This window comes from Hemiscyllium ocellatum, chromosome 1 (assembly GCF_020745735.1).
Source record: "Hemiscyllium ocellatum isolate sHemOce1 chromosome 1, sHemOce1.pat.X.cur, whole genome shotgun sequence".
NCBI lineage: Eukaryota > Metazoa > Chordata > Chondrichthyes > Orectolobiformes > Hemiscylliidae > Hemiscyllium > Hemiscyllium ocellatum.
In genome coordinates, this window is record NC_083401.1 from 79,677,904 (window position 1) to 79,695,611 (window position 17,708).

Genomic DNA, 17,708 nt, shown 5'->3' on the forward strand with positions numbered 1-17,708 from the left:
GCTGTGTTTGTACTTTACTGCAATCTATTCCCAGACCTAAGTAAGCATCAGATTCTCAAATTGAAGGGACATCGATGGGCCTCAATGTCCCCAGAGGAACGCAGTGTTACACTGTACAGACACTGAGTCTGATGATACCATTCTGACCCCTACCTTTATACAGTGTGTACTGCTCTGCAGCTCAAATGCTTCAGATGAGATTGTTCTCTTACAATGCCCTGGGACAGCCTCATTAGTTGTGCCTTCATTCATCTTGTGGACATTCTAACAAAGGCTGTGGGTCTCTTGTACTTTCTTCACAGCATGAGGGCACCTTTCACTGGAAATTCCTCAATAAGAAGACATACTCCATATCTGCCAGATTTTGCTGTGGGTTCCTGGGCTTCGAGATGCCTGTGTGAGCATCAATTCCTGTGGACTCTTGTAGAGCAGTGGAGACAGACACAACAACAGATTCTGTGCCTTGATTTATTGGGGATGGGTTCCAATGAGCTAATATGGGGAATATCAGAAATAAAGCAGCTCCTCAATAACATGATCAGTCAGCATTTCAAGCTTACAAATTACAGTTAACTATTGTCTTGCATACATTAGCACATGGAAGCTGCTAACAAGGAGGGCAATGGGATACCTGTGTGGACTTTTATGTCATCGGTCTGATTCAGATGAATGCTGCACATGCAACAGTTTCAAAGGGAGAATGGCAATTTCTGCTCCCACCCCACCTTACTGCCGAAATGTAGCATTGCATGTAAGAGAATGCTGTGACAATGCTGGAATCCAAAGTGTAAGGTAAGCAGCTCCAGGACCTTGTGCAGCCGGTGAGACTTTGCAGCGTGTTTGTGAAGCTTAGCAAAGCTCTACCCCACATTAAAGCCAGGGCAGTGGTGACCATGTGATGACCCGCATTCCTGCAGTACCTCTTTCCCTCCCATGCTTTGTCTCCCTGCATTATATATTGAGTTGCTTCCTTTCACAATTATTCTGTTCGCTTTCCAGCTGGCTGCCTCAATTGACTTTCCCAGCTTTTCTACCACAGCAGCGGCCTCTGATAACTTCCCTTGACAATAAGTGAATAGGCCCCAAGGACTGACTGTGGCCCACCTCATGAGTGAGTTGGAATTGCAGCGCTGACTGATGAGTGACCAGGTCCCTGCCACATCTCTGTGCAGTTCCCATTACTTACCACCGTGAGAGTTCTGAACGTGCAAAGAGGCAATGCAAAGCAGAGATGGCATGGCAATTCCAAGTAGGTTCAAGGTGAACCAGGGCGAAGAAAGCAAGCTGAGAGCATCGAGAATCCTGTTCAGATGCACAAGATGAGTCCTGTCCCTGAACGCAAAGTGGTCTGGCAGCAGCACTGCAATACATGTGTCCAAAGTGCAGAACTGAAATGCTGTAATATCAAGCCAGATCTCAGTTTCCAAGACTGACATTCCATAAAGTCAAACATAAAGACCTGTATTTAAAAAACACTTTTAATGACCACCAAATATTTCAAAATACATTCCAGCCAACTGAGCACTTGTTTTGAAGTGTTCTAATGTAGGATTCATAACAGTCAATGTCATCACAACAAATTCTCACAAGTAGCAACATGATAATGACCAGTTCATTTACTTTTCTGATCCTGATTGAAGGATTAATGTTTACCAGGGCATCAAGGATATCACTCCTGCTTTGCTTCAAAATAGCACCATAGAATATTTTAGCTGCACTTGAAAAGGCAAATGGAGTCTCTGTATAACTGCCCAAAGATAGACTCCCAATAGAACTCCTTCAGTACTGTATTCTTGCCTTTTGTATTCAAGCCTTGAAGTGGGACTTGCACTCACAATGTTGTGATGCTAAGATCAGAGTGCTACCCACTGAGCCATGACTAAGGTTTAAAAGTGGAGTGAAGCAAAAGAATGGGAGCTCTTAGAAGGAAACAGGAAGGCTACAAAAGAAAATTGCTGCCTGCAATAGAGTGAAACAGTGCAGTGTTTCTTTCAAGGTCAACTTGGAGATAATTCTCCAAAGCAAACCATCTAATGATTGCAGTGCTTTAATCCACCAAAGAACTTAACTGGCAATATTAGCAGTATGATCTATCTCAAACTTTTCATGGGATGAGCCCATTCTGATAGTCACAGTCCAGGTATGACAGCAACTACTGAAGTCTTCTCCAGATCTGCAGCATTTTCAATCTGTTCCCCTCTACACTGTCACAGCTGACTTGCAACTCATACCCCAAGGATTAATAACACTTGGATCAGAGTTGCAAAAAAAAACTAGCTACATACTATACACGGTGACAAGGCAATTTTGACTTTCCATGACAATTTAGATTTGTATTATATCTCGGGGCATTACATATTTGTAATCTTAAATTAGTTAGCTATACTTGATTAATCAAATAATCTGCTTCTACATTGGAATGTTCTTTGATATCAGATCTGAAAGCCAAAGTTATTAAATACCACTGTAACTTACTTGCTGGTGGATGCTCGTTCTTGCAAGTTGGTTAGAGTAGCAAAATTGTTCCTTACAGTGCGCAGGCTTGCTAGCACCTGCAGAGATATAACGGTGAATGTATGTACCAAGAAAAGACATCACATATAATACATTAAAACTTAGATTAACTTCACTTTACAGTCTTTAGGGGTTTCTTCAAATGGTCACAAATCAGTCCTACTCACTAAATTCAGCATTTACAGAAGTCAATAAACTCAGAAACACACTTTCTAACCTTCAAGTGGTGTAAGAGTATGATATGCTAAAAGAATACACGAGCAATGTGTTTAGTCAAACCTGTTTGGCCTAAACCAAAAGTAATTTTGCTCTAAATTGAGCATCCATCAATCTCTAGAAGGATAAACTGCTGATCTACTAACTAATGCATAAAAGTTGGCAAGAGGAATGTCTTTGTCTGGATTAGCTGTTTGAAACTTACATGCTATTCTCTAACCCTTTATGTATAGATTGGGTAAGGCAGTGGGATCTGATAGCTGTGCAAGAAGGGAAAATTGCCTTCTCTGTCAGTGGTAAGAGGAAATTCTGTATGACATAGCTCGAAATGGCATAAAAACATGGGAAAACAAGCGAGACCTTTGTGTAAAATAGATGCACTGATTTTCTTACTAACCACTGGTTTCCCTTCAATTTGTGCTCTATCACCAAATTAACTGTACATGTCCCACAGAATATTTTCAGAGAGATCCAAGATGTTGTGGTCTGAGTAGTCTGCTGTGCTGGGCTCTGTGCCATACCCCTGGCAAGGTGGACCTTTACCCTGCGCCCCCTCATTAACCACCCCGGGAGAAAAATCGATAATATAACGTTACTGAACATTTGCAGCTGCTAAAATTGTGGTTTGACAGCTCTAAGATCAGGATGAAGGTGAATAAAGGAAAAGGGGAAAGGAGTACAGTGAGCAGGGCACTCCCCTATAGCATCAGGGTGCCCGTCGATATCCTCAAACTCCCTTTGGATTTAATGGGGCAGCAGCTAAGTTTGGCAAATACCGAGAAACAATTGAAGCAGCGATGGAGCCAATATCTGCCATGCTGCCAGGAGATTCAAACCGGTTTTATAGCTTTTGTACTGCCTTGGTGCAAAACCAGATTTATTTATCATTTCGGTCAGTTGGTTATTTTCTGGGGTCCTTTTTTTTGGATTGAGGGTAGCTATACCTGTGGTTAGGATGTATGGAGAAGAGGTGTGGAGGGGGGAGGGTGGGCTTCCATTGTTAACTTTCAGAATGTAAATAACTTGTTCTCTTTCTCTGTGCATTGTCTGGGACTAGGACATGGCCTCAGCTGGAAAGAGCCAGGATGGTAGCAAGGATTGGGAGGATTGCCCCCTATGGGCAAGTGGTGAGATTTCAAATGAATTGGGGTTTATTTCGGTGTTTGTTTAAGTTAATGCAGCGGTTAGTTTCTTTTAGTTGTAGTAGGTTTTATAGGAATGGTTTTTAGACTTTATAGAGTTAATGTCTTTGTCACTCGCTGTACCTCAGATAAGCTTCCTCCTCTTGGGAAACCAACAGGCTGCCCTGGACGACTATGGCTAGTGATTTGTTCAGGTGGTGCACTTGGAGTGTAAAAGGAAGCCATTTCCTCATTAAAAGGCTGTCAAGCCTTAGGGAGGAAAGGGTTGACATCCGCCTGCTGCAGAAGACACATTTAACTGATGAGGAACATCTGAAGCTGCAACAGGGGCGAGGTTATGACAGGGTATTCTTCTCCTCCATAGCTCCAAGAGTAGAGAAGTGGCTATACTGGTAAGAAGGAACCTCCTTCTCCAGATAACTGAGCAAATTAAGGACAAACATGGACAGTTGATCACTCTTCATGCTCTAATACATGGAGAAGATTATGGCGTCCTGAATGTTTATTGTCTCCGGCGCACCCTCTAATTGATGCAATTGCTAAATTAATGAATTTTGGGGTGCACCGCACAATCAGAGGAGGGGATTTTAACTGCCCAGTGGATCCCAGGGTAGACAGGATGCCAAGGGGCCTGGCAGGTATGCCTGTGTAATCTAGACATTTGGTGGATGTGTCTGAGGAGTTGGGATTAGTGGATGTGTGGAGGTATCTCCACCCTAATGGAAGGGGCTTTACTTTTTATTGCAACCCACACAAGTGCCACACACGAATTGACATGTTCCTTATGCCATCAGTTTGTTTGGACAGAACCTTGGCTTGCAAAATTGGGAATGTAACTATCTCGGACATTGCTGGTGTATTTAGATGTTAAAACCTAGGGTGGTGGAATAGATGTATGGCACTGGTGCATCAACCCATTCCTGTTAAGGGATAGCAAATTTGTTGAGTACATTACAAAAGAGTTCAGGGCCTTCTGGGAAATCAACTCAGGTACAGCCGATAATCCGGCAATACTTTGAGAGGCCTGACCATTTCGTATTCAACGATTAGAAGGAGGCAGAGGGAGGAGCAGCAATGGATGCTGGAGACCCAGCTGAAGGTAGCTGAGGAAGCAAATTATAACAGGCCTTCATTGGTCAAGCTGCAGCGAGTCACGGCTCTTCGGGCTGCTCTTAACTCATTGCACACACAGGTGGCAAAGAAAGGTCTCCTTTGCTAAAAAAAGATTGTTTGAATTTTGAAATAAGCTAGGCAGATATTTGGCATATGTGGCTAGAAAGGAAAATGCTTCCTAATCCATTATGTCTGTTAGAGAGAAGGCTGGCACAGTTACCTGTGAGTTACTGGAGAAGGAGGTTCTTGGAGCTATGGAGGAGAAGAATACCCTGTCATAACCTCACCCCTGTTGCAGCTTCAGGTGTTTCTCATCAGTTAAATGTGTCTCCTGCAGCAGGCTGATGTCAACCCTTTCCTTACTAAGGCTTGACAGCACCTTCTTTCTTTTAATGGGGAAATGGCTCCCTTTTACACTCCAGGTGCACCACCTGAACAAATCACTAGCCATAGTCGTCCAGGGCAGCCTGTTGGTTTCCCAAGAGGAGGAAGCTTATTTGAGGTACAGCAAGCGACAAAGATATTAACTCTATGAAGTCTAAAAACTATTCTGTGTTGGATTTCGGGAATACTTTGCACAGTTATAGTGGTTGGAGGGTGGTGAAGATAGTGCAGTGAGAATGCAGTCTTTTTTTGAGAACCTGGACCTCCCCAGTATAAACACGGAACAGGTGGCACAGTGGTTGGCGGCACGGTGGCACAGTGGTTGGCGGCACGGTGGCACAGTGGTTGGCGGCACGGTGGCACAGTGGTTGGCGGCACGGTGGCACAGTGGTTGGCGGCACGGTGGCACAGTGGTTGGCGGCACGGTGGCACAGTGGTCGGCGGCACGGTGGCACAGTGGTTAGCACTGCTGCCTCACAGCGCCTGTAGACCTGGGTTCAATTCCCGACTCAGGCGACTGACTGTGTGGAGTTTGCACGTTCTCCCCGTGTCTGCGTGGGTTTCCTCCGGGTGCTCCGGTTTCCTCCCACAGTCCAAAGATGTGCGGGTCAGGTGAATTGGCCAAGCTAAATTGCCCGTAGTGATAGGTAAGGGGTAAATGTAGGGGTGGGTTGCGTTTCGGCGGGTCGGTGTGGACTTGTTGGGCCGAAGGGCCTGTTTCCACACTGTAAGTCTAAGGTCTCCCTGTTAAATGCGCCTATGATGATACAAGAGGTGCAGAGAACAATAAAGCATCTCCAGGGTGGCAAAGCACCGGGGCCAGATGGATTCCCGAGTGAATTTTATAAGGAATTCATAAATGTGTTGATGGAGCCACTTCTGGGGATGTATAGCTATTCATATACACAGGATTGTCTTCTGCCCTCTCTTAGGGAGGCGAATATCTCCCTCATTTTAAAAGGAGAGGAAAGACCCCAAAGAACGTGTTTCCTACAGACCAATTTTGTTGTTCAATGTAGACTTTAAAATTCTGTCAAAGGTGCTGGCCCTGAGGTTGGAAGATGTGTTGCCCTATATTATCAAAGAAGATCAGGTTTTTTTTATCAAGGATCACAACTCCTCCAACAATATCAGGAGGGGACTGAACATAATGCAGGTCCACCAGCAAAAATTGATCCGGGGTTTTGGTGGTCTCCTTAGACACGGAAAAGGCATTTGACTGGATCGAATGGCCCTACCTGTTTGGGGTCCTAGAGCACTTTGGACTGGGGTGGCCTTTGCCAGATGGGTGGCAGTGTTATATAATGATCCTAAGGCAGCTGTCCTCACAAACAGCACCAAGTCGGATAACTTTAATATTGGGAGAGGTAGCCGACAGGGTGTCCTCTCTCACCGCTGTTATTTACCTTGGTATTTGAGCTGCTAGCCAAGGCTATCAGGAGAGACCCTGAAATAGTGGCGCCAAGGGTGGAAATGGGGGAGCGTAAGATCACCCTATAGGCTGATGATGTCCTTTTGTTCTTGGCCAATCTGGAGGAGTCTATTCCTCAAATGTTTCAAAAAATTTATTTATTTGGCAGTTTTTCGGGATTCAGGATCAACTTCACAAAATCGGAAGCCATGCCAGTGGGGAGATTAGTGGAGGAGCCTGATCCGAAGGATGGAATGCAGTTCCTGCTTAGATGGTTGTCAAAAGGTTTTTTATATTTGAGAATTTTTATTACCCCTGCCTTCCACCAGGTGTATAAAGCTAACTATGCACAATTACTGGAGTGGATAAGGATTACCGTTATCATGGTTAGGCCTAGCAGCCCTGAATAAAAATGCATGTTCTTCCTCGCCTGTTGTACCCCATGAGAATGCTCCCATTGTTGCTACCCAGATGAGTGTTCCGGGGGCTCAATGGTTGGCTCGGGTCCTTTATTTGGTGTCACAGTGCCCCCTAATTAAATTTACTAAATTGCAGCTCCCGCAGGGTGAGGTTGGGGGAGGGTAGGTGTTCCGGACTTGAAGAGATATCAAATAAGCGCCCTGTTATCATATGTGGGTGACTGGGTACGGTGGGGGGGAGGGGATTGGAGTCGATTTGCCTTGACGTTGAAGCCTCGCAGGCACAATGTCCCCTAGTTAATCTATGATCCATCGATAAGGTGAAACCCGTGAAAGAGCAGTGTAAGAGCCCAATCATTTTAAATATGGTGAAAGCGTGGAGGATAATGAGGCAAGACAAGGGCAATTGGCTTAAGGCCTCGCCATTTACCCCGTTGGCGGGAGCCCAAGGATTTATACCTGGGGCAATGGACTCCCTCTTTAAGCTATGGGAGAACAAGGGAATCTCTTGTTTGGGAGATCTATTCAAGGGGAGGTCTTGATGTCATTTAGCCAACTGAGTCAGAAATATGGATTGTCTAATAGGGACCTTTTTCCGGTACTTTCAGATAAGGGATTATATACGTAGGAAGACCATGCTCCGGGCTCAGTTTTACAAATCAGATGTGGAGAAAAGAGTGCTCCGGTGCACGGGCGCTCTTTCAGTGAGTACTTTATATCATTTACAAAAAGGGTGTATCTTAGGAGATGTGGATAAACTCTGTAGGGCTTGGAATCAGGGACTAGGAGAGGATATTTCATTAGAAACAAGGGAAGATGTATGGGAAAATGTAAAGAAAATCTCAATGTGTGACGAAGTGCAGGCTATGCAATTGAAGATTTTACACAGGGCACATAAGGCACCAGAGAGGCTAGCTAAGTTCAAGAGAGGAGCGTCTCCAGGATATCCCAAATATAAAATTAGTATAGGCCCTCTTAGATACTGCTGTTGGTCATGTTGCAAGATCCAGAGACACTGGAGTGCCACAGTCAGAGAGCTGAAGGGAATCCTGGGAATTGAAGTAAAGTGGACCCGGTATTTCTTTTTCTGGGCTCCCAAATTTTCCCTCTCGGGGTGAACATGAGAAGAGAGACAGTGTAACATTCTTACCCATGGTGCAAGGAAGAACATTTTAATGAATTGGATGTTGGAAAAAACCCTCAGTTCTTATGGGATGGCGCAAGCTGGTGATGGAGTATCTCCCCCAAGACTACCCCACAAATATGGTGCATCACAAAACGGAGTGTTTTATAAGATGTGGCGGCCCTTTCTAAATTATATTGACACAGACTTTTCAGCAATATTAATTAGGGCCGTGATATAGCCGTGGGGATCAGTCTGGGTGCCCGTGGAGCCATGGCAAGGGGAAGCTGGGGAAAACAAAATACAGGTACAACGACTGGTTCTCCCAGAGGGTGGGAGCTTTAGTGGAGGCACGGTGAGTGAAATAGAATAAAGTAATGTGATATAATTTAATTTAAGCTAATTTGAATTCAGCTTAATTTCGTTTTTATTTAAATTGATTGTAGTCTAACTTAAGTAGATACGTTTGTTTTGTTTAGATTAGATTCGATTCCCTACAGTGTGGAAATAGGCTCTTCAGCCCAACAAGTCCACACCGCCCCTCCAAAGAGTAACCCACCCAGACCCATTTCCATCTTACTAATGCACCTAACACTATGGGCAATTTAGCATGGCCAATTCACCTGACCTGCACATCTTTGGATTATGGGAGAAAACCAAGCACCCTGAGCACACAGACACGGGGAGAATGTGCAAACTCCACACAGTCGTCCGAGGCTGGAATTGAACCTGAGACCCTGCTGCTGTGAGGCAGCAGTAGAATAGTAGGTAGTTTATCATTAATAGTATTGTGACATGACATTGTTGTACTATATCTATCTTTTTGTGTTTTGCTATTGTTTTTATATATAGTTGTTTTGTAAAAGATTTGAAAATGTTTTTAATAAAAATTTATTTTTAAAAAATTGTTATTTTTCACATTAACTCAATGTGAGCCTGTTATCAGTCATCAGAAAGTGTATAACTCCAGCTAATTTTGGTTTCAAGACAGTTAATGTTTGACAAAAGCATACAGTAAACCCACACAATAGGTAACCTAACAAAATACAAACTTGTAAAAACAGGTTATTTTATCTGCCCAAACAGCTGAAGTAAAGCTTCCTATGACAAACTGGAGTCTCAACTGAGAAATATTACATGCTGCCCTTTAATAAGGAATTGTTAGAAAAATGTTCTCTGCAATGCACACCACTCACTGAAAGTGTTTTATCATTAGCTCCCAAAGAAACATGATGTAACATACCTGTGCAAAGGGAGTCACTATTAGGTCATCTCCATGGCTGCAAAATATGAATAGATAAATCGTTATTATTTATCTTTTATCAAAATAGATTGCAGCTGTTAAATAACACTTGCGATAAGCATAACATATAGGATAATTATTAATTTAAATACTTTTAGTGCTCCATGAAATATGAATTCATACAATGCATCTGGTAATTGAACCACAGTGCCAGAAACTCTAAAAGGCCGTGCTTCAATGGCAATCTGATCTCGGCTGATGAGCAGATATGCTCGTATCTTATTTTCATCAGAGTGAATCATAAGAGATATGTTATGTAGAAGCTGAAGTAGGCCACTCAGTCTATCAAATTTGCTGTGCCATTCAATGAGATTATGGCTGATCTGACAATCCTCTTCACCACTTTCCTGCCTTTCCCCACAATCCTTGATTCCTTTCCTGATCTTTACACGCAGAGGGTGAAATAAGCTCCCAGAGGAGATGGTGGAGAATAGTACAATTACAACATCTAAAAAGCATCTGGATGGGTACATGAAGAGGAAGAATTTAGAGGGATATAGGCCAAATGGGAATAGATCAGTTTAGGATAGTTGGTTGGCGCAGACTAGTTGGACCACATCTATCCCGTCAAGCTCCCTAAAGTTTTATATGTTTCACTAAGGTTGTCTCTCGTTCTTCAAAAATCTAATGAGTACAATCAGAAAATCCCATTGTTCTCAACTGAGTGAACCTTTTCTGGAGTACATCCAAATGCCAATATATATTTCCTAAGATAATGGGGCCTAAACTGTACATAGTGTTCTCGGTGTGGACTAATTAGTGTCTTGTATAGTTTTGGCAAGATTTCCCTCTTTGTATATTGCATTCCCTTTAAAATAAACATTCCATTTGCCTTCCCTATTACCTGCCAAACTTGAATCTAACCTTTGCGATTTATACATGATGACCTCCACACACCCCCCCAAGATCTACTGTGCTGCAGTTTTCTACAGTCTTTTTCTATTTAAATAATATTCAGTTCCTCCAATCTCCTGGTAGAGTGCACATTTTCCCACTTACAATATGGAGTGGCAAAGTATGTACCATCTACAAGATAAACTAAGAAATTCACCAAGGATCTTTCGCAGTATCTTTTAAACTCATGACCAGCAGACCAACTCATGATCGGAAGGCCAGCAGACATATGGGAAAACCACCACCTATGAGTTCCCTTCCAAGACACTTATCTCCTTGCTTGGAAATATATCATCATTCCTTCATTGTCGCTGGATCAAAATCCTGGAATTCCCTACCTAAGGGCATTGTGGTCGATGACAGCACATGGACTGCAGCAGTTCAAGAAGACAGTTCAGCACAACCTTCACAAGGAGAATGAGGGTGGGCTGTCAATGCTGGCTCCCATCTCATGAATGAATAAAACTTATCTGTATATATTCCATTTGCCAAGTTTTGCCCACTCAGTTAACCATCCAGATTCCTTTATAGACTCTGTGTGCATTCCTCACTAATTGCCTTTCCACCAATTTTTGAGTAATCCGCTATAGTATAATAGCTTCCTTCATTCAAGTCATTCATACATATCGCAAATAACTGTGACTCCATTAGCTCCATCACCGATCTCTGTGGCATTCCAATACTTACAGGATGCCATCCTGAAAAGGCGCCCATGACTCCACCTCTCTATCTTCTATTAGTTAGCCAATCCTGGATCCATACTCAATAAACTACCCCAATATAATGGGCTGTAACATTATTAAGTAGGTTTATGTGCAATACCTTGTCCAATGCCAATTGCTGATCGAAAAATATTACGACAACTTTTTCTACTCTGCTTGCTACCTCCTCAAATAATTCTAGTGAATTTGTAAGATATGATTTTCCTTCATGGCACAGTGGTTAACACTGATGGATCAGTGGTTAGCACTGCTGTCCAACAGCTCCAGGGACCCAAGTTTAATTCCATCCTCGGATGATTGTGTGAAGTTTATACATTCACCCTATGTCTGTGTGGGTGTCCTCTGAGTGCTCTGCCTTCCTCCCACACTCCAAAGACATGTAGGTTAATTGGAGTGGCTATGGTAAATTGCCCATAATGTCCGGGAATGTGCAGGCTAGGCAGATTAGTCATGGAAAGGGCAGGATTACAGGATTTGGGTGGGATGCTCTTCAGAGGGTCAATGATGACTTGATGAATCGAATGGCCTGTTTCACCCTGTAGGGATTCTACGAAGATATGCTGATTATATTGTGTATTTCTAAATGCCCTGCTATCATATTCTTTAAGGAGAAAGTGAGGTCTGCAGATGCTGGAGATCAGAGCTGAAAATGTGTTGCTGGAAAAGCGCAGGTCAGGCAGCATCCAAGGAACAGGAAATTCGACGTTCCGGGCATAAGCCCTTCTTCAGGAATTAGGAAAGTGTGTCCAGCATGCTAAGATTCTTTAGAGTATTCTTTAGAATAGACAATAAAATTTCCCAAATGACCAACTGGTCCATAGTTACCCTTTTTGTTTGTCTCCTTCCCCACTTAAAATAAAGATGCTACATTGGCAATTTTCTAATCTGCTGGGGCTTTTCCAAAATCTAAGAATTCCTTAAAAATTCTGACCAATGTATGTACGTCTGTGGCCATGTTCTTTAATATCACAAAAGGCAACATATCGGTTTTTAGCCCCATTAGTTTCCCAAGTACTTTTTCATTCATAATATTATGTTGCCTACCATGAAAACTGATTGAAAGTATTTGGCACTTTTTGATTCCTCATCATTATTTCCCAGCCTCATTCTCTATGTTCACTCGGGCCTCTCTCTTCCTTTTTACACATTTATCGAACCTCGTAATGTCTATTTTTAAGTGAATTATTCATTTGCCCACAAACATATTTTCTCCTTTTTTTTAAACATCTTTTGTTAATTTTTAAAACTTTTCCAGACTTTAATTCTATCACTAATTTTTGCCACATTGGTTTTTTTTCTTTTCAACTTGATACAATTCTTAACTTTCTTGGTTAACCATGGTTGGCTTATTACCTTTCACTGATCTACAGTTATAAACATTAATATCCTGATCTTTTTAATATATATTCAGATCATGATATGCAAACCACATTAAAAAGATTTGTGCTGCAGAAAATTAACATTCTTTAACTTGTCAAAATAGGTAATGTGACAACTTGTACCGGGCCATTCTATGAAATGGTGGCTTGGCTTCTATTGGAGTAAAACTATATCATAAAATAAATCATAGCATTATTTCAGTTTCTCTTTTTGTGTTTTCCTTCCGTTTCAATCCTTACTTAATAGAAACAGTTAAGAGTTAAACCAAACTGCTTAAAGCTTCAAAATTACAGGAAGAAAAGTAAGCATAAACTTATAAGAGATTTAAATGTCAGTATTATATATTTAGTTACTGTTTTTATCATAATGTTATATTGTTTTGAAGCTATTATTTTGTACATTGTCTGTTTTCATGGTAGAACTAGTGGCCAGAAAGAGTCCAGTAATCTCCATATCTTTAATACGAAACATTCACAAATGTACATGACACCCTGTTCTAGGTCATAACATCACTCCACTGTTAAATGTTATTTCCTTTAGAAGTTCTCATCCAAGATATTGTGTGAAGGTTACTGAGAATTAATTCATGCATATGAAGCTACAGCTGCCACTTGTCAAGGAACGCAATGGCATTTTTATATCTATAAAATCCTGATTTTAGAATCACTGAATAACATGACTGAAAAAGGATGAATCATCAAACCATGCTGAAAAGTTGCCATCAATGACATTTCTATTTTTTTTTTCAATCGTTTGCAACTTATACTGGGACAAATTGTACAAATAGATATATTCAAAAGTATTTTAATTGCATGCATTTTAATTGTTTGAACATGCTTCTTAAATTATATTACATACACTAATGCTGAAATGGTTAGAGATAGGAGGAGGGACAAGGCATGAATGGAGAATAAACATTGGCATGTATCAAAAACCTCTGTTTCTGTCCTCTCAGTTCTATACAATGTTATTCTCTGGGTTTAATAGTCAGTGCAGAAATGACAGTGTTCACCAATGATCTTTGAAGAAAGCTGCCTCCAACCATCCAGTGATCTCTGGCACTGTGAATTTTATGTTCCCAGCAATAATCTGATATTAAATGAAAAAGGTCCCAAACATATTGACAATGGTGATGTCACAAAGCAGGGTAAGTCATCAGTCATATTGAAGCATTCTCACACAAAGTAAACCAGGATTTAAATGTACTGAACTTTTCACTTGAATTAAATTTCCGATAAAGAGCAAAATAAATGATTGGGAAATACACAGGGAATGAAGCTGGAAACTGAAATATCACAACCACGCTTCCTAAATTTTAGAAATGTAATTGTTTTATCATAATGAAAACAAATTTCACAGAAAAGACTTTTTTTTCAGCAACACTGCCTCTGTTCAGTAATAATTATGAAGTTCATACAGTGCGAAAGACCCAGCTATACCACATTAAACAAAGTGTGACCTGTTCATGGGCTCTTACAGTGAATATAAAGGGCCCATTTTTGTCAGCTCAGTGCCTTCTAATTGACTGTAGACCGCTGGGTCTTTAATAGTGCACTATGTGGAACAACTGTGCATCATTGAAAACAATTTCTGCACTGCATTGTTCACACTCAGACTCAAAAAACTGCTGTCAGTTTCAGTGTTGTAGTGAAGGAAAACACCGTTCTTAATAACACAAGTTGCAATACAGGGTTAATGGATTTCTTTCAGATGGTCTTCAAGTGATATGGCATTCATGACATCTGGATATTGTCAAGGGACAGTCTTGACCTTCGATATAAAGACATAGCACTTCACTTCTGTTCTCAAAATACCAGGGGTGCTCAAGCAGGACCATTTTGACATTTTGCTAACAGAGTGAGGCAGTAACCTTCTGCACAGAGTAGAAGTAAGCACTGTTATAAAGTCCTCATAATCACAGTGTACCACGCAGGGTTCATCTGTGCATACAGATATATAACTTTCATCAACAAATGCATCTTGCATTAGCATCAAGTCCCAGCTGAATTACTGTTCTTTATATTTTAACACATGCACTATCTCTAACTAAGATGCCAGAGCCACCATTTCATTCTCTCTGATACCTCTTCTGAGCGTGGCTGAAGCTAACAGCTGAAATAAGGAGCTGTGTTATCTTAAAAGTCTCCAGCAACAAACATCAAACTGACACACTGCACATGGCATCTTGCCTGGTTAGAGATACCACTGATGCATTTTCTTGCCTCGTCTAGAAATTGATAAATGGCAGCATCGTGGGTATGTGTGTGATGACTCCAGTGAAGAGGAATGTGATCTGAGCAAAATTTATTCTAAACATAGCCAGGGCCAAAAGATACACTGACTTTGAGTAATGTGTTATTATTGTTTTATCCAACTTGAGAAGGAAAAATTATCAAAACATGTTACCCAGGAAATCACTCTTCCAGCCATCGACGTGAGAAATATATTTTCAAGAATATAATTTACATAATGCTCTTTCAAATGTAAAATGAAGAGAACAAGTCAGTTGTTGCTATTATCTTCTTCAAAGTCATGATTGTAATTACATATATTGTGAAAATCCAATTTTATTTCATGACTAAAGGGACATTATTTTTATTGAAAATATGCAATACAAAAATTACATTTTCTATAATATACATCATTCTTATGATTCAAGGTGCCTTTAACACCTTGAGTAAAAATGCAGGTCTGTAGAAACAACATTGTTAAAGTTTATAATTCAAACAATATTACATCTGGGGCAAAGTGAACATGTTTCTCAGCAGCTCACTCTCAGAAATGGGTACAATGTAGGTTGGATTCAATATTAAATATCAAAAAATTACAATAATGGAGCTCACTTACTCCGATCTCTTGTGTTCAAGATTTAAAAAAAAAACTTTTGTCCAAAGTTAGTTGTGGGCAAATTCTTGGGATGCATAACAAAGAATAACCAACTCTGATCTGCTGTCCTGACTGGTAGTGAGACTGAATTTGAAACATGGATTCTGATAATAAATCTTTGCAGATTGACCAAAAAGAACTGAAAACCAAACCGGTTCATTAATATACTCAAGAGAAAGGAACCTACCACTCCGACCCAGTGTAGTCAACACCTACTGGAGTCCTACAGTATTTGATGCACTAATGACCTCAAAGTTCCTCAGAAATGACAGTAGGTGTTCTTAAGAGTTTCAATATCCTAGCCCGTCCAAGCATTCCTTATAAGACATCCTACCATTCAAGTATTCGTCTCGTAAACCTTCTCTGAAAGCTTCCAATGCATTCGCATCTTTCTTTAAACAAACAGACCAATACTACACCACTCTTCAGATATGATCTCACAAATATCCTATAAAATTGAAATGTAATTTCTCTAATTTGTATTCAATGTCCCTCATTAAAAAAAATCTATGAGCTTTCCTAATTATTTGTTGTGCCTGCATACTAACATTTTGTGACACATGCGGTAGGATACAGAAGCGGCTGTGCAATGTCTCAACATTTAGATAATATAATACTTTTATCCTGCTTGCTAAAATTGAAAATTTCACATTTTTTCATATTATATTCCATTTGCCAGATTTTTACTCAATTAATCAATCAAACTCCCTTTAAAGCATCCCTATGTCCTCCTCACAATTTACTTTCCTCCATCCTATCATCAATGAATTTAACTCCCATTATCTTCTGTCCCTTCATCTAAATCATGAATATAGATTCTCTTCTGATTTAGTGGAAGAGTGAACAATTCATCATTTTAGAATCTCTTGAGTACGTATTTGTAGCCACTTGTTCATTCTTTGATTTCATTGTTCACATTTTAGCTTTCCATGTTAAAATAATGACAAAACATAAGACATTACATAGCATTTCAAGCACAAAGAGACAGTTTTTATTAGGTATGGTCCAATCAGCTTAAAGATAGAAGTGTAAAAAAGCATGAAGCCATTCCTTCTCTAATATCACTAAGTGTACAGGGCTTCTTATTTCACACTGCATCTTTTTTTTTTATCATCGCAAAGAATGTTACAGTTTTATAAAACTGTGGAACAAATCCATATTAATTAATATAATTTTTTTTAATGCTGATATTGAAATGCTAATGTCAACCAAAATATGGACCTCATGCAGGAAAGAGTCAACAATAATCTCATAGGGAAAAGTGAGGTCTGTGGATGCTGGAGATCAGAGACCAGAGGGTTTTTGCCCGAAATGTCGATTCTCCTGCTCCTCAGATGCTGCCTGACCTGCTGTGCTTTTCCAGGACCACACTCTTGACAATAATCTCACATGCAACTCTCCGCTGGAGTGATCCAATTGCAAACTAAATTGTAAACTAATTTTACAACTAATCACTTGTAGGCTAATTTATATGACACACATTTATCAATATCATCACCGAGCATTGTACTACACATTCAAATCTATAGCAACTATTGACAGAATAAATCACACATTCCCCTTTTCATAGAACTGTTATAAAATTGCTATATATAGGATCCTTATAGTGTGGAAACAAGCCCTTTGGACCAACAAGTCCACACCGACCCTATGAAGAGTAACCCACCTAGACCCATTCACCTACCCTGTACTTACCCGAGTAATGTATCTAACCTACACACCCCGAACATCGTAGGCAATTTAGTGTGGCCAATTCATCTGACCTGCACATCTTTAAATTGTGGGAGGAAACTGGAGCAACCAGAGGAAACCCACATAGACATGGGGATTAGATTAGATTAGACTTACAGTGTGGAAACAGGCCCTTCGGCCCAACAAGCCCACACCGACCCGCCGAAGCGCAACCCACCCATACCCCTACATTTACCCCTTACCTAACACTACGGGCAATTTAGCTTGACCAATTCACCTGACCCGCACATCTTTGTGACTGTGGGAGGAAACCGGAGCACCCGGAGGAAACCCACGCAGACACGGGGAGAATGTGCAAACTCCACACAGTTTCCCAAAGTTGGAATTGAATCTGGGTCCTTGGCATTGTCAAGCAGCAGTTTGAAATGGCAGGCGTTTGTTGGTATAATTGAGGACACTGTACAGAGGTTCATCCCCAAGAAAAGAAAGATTATCCGAAGAGGGATTAG

The 17,708-nt window shown here is 40.9% G+C and overlaps 1 protein-coding gene across 3 annotated transcripts in view; it reads right to left on the reverse strand.

Moving 5' to 3' along the window:
- The window catches only part of pde4d (phosphodiesterase 4D, cAMP-specific), a 613,923-nt gene that overhangs the window by 163,707 nt on the left and 432,508 nt on the right, over positions 1-17,708 (reverse strand). For all 3 annotated transcript variants that reach the window (XM_060823615.1, XM_060823627.1, XM_060823636.1), the window contains exons 3-4: positions 9,566-9,602; positions 2,476-2,552 (exon numbers count right to left, since the gene is read on the reverse strand). In XM_060823615.1, coding sequence (XP_060679598.1) covers positions 2,476-2,552; positions 9,566-9,602 — 114 coding nt within the window. The remainder of the gene's footprint in view (positions 1-2,475; positions 2,553-9,565; positions 9,603-17,708) is intronic.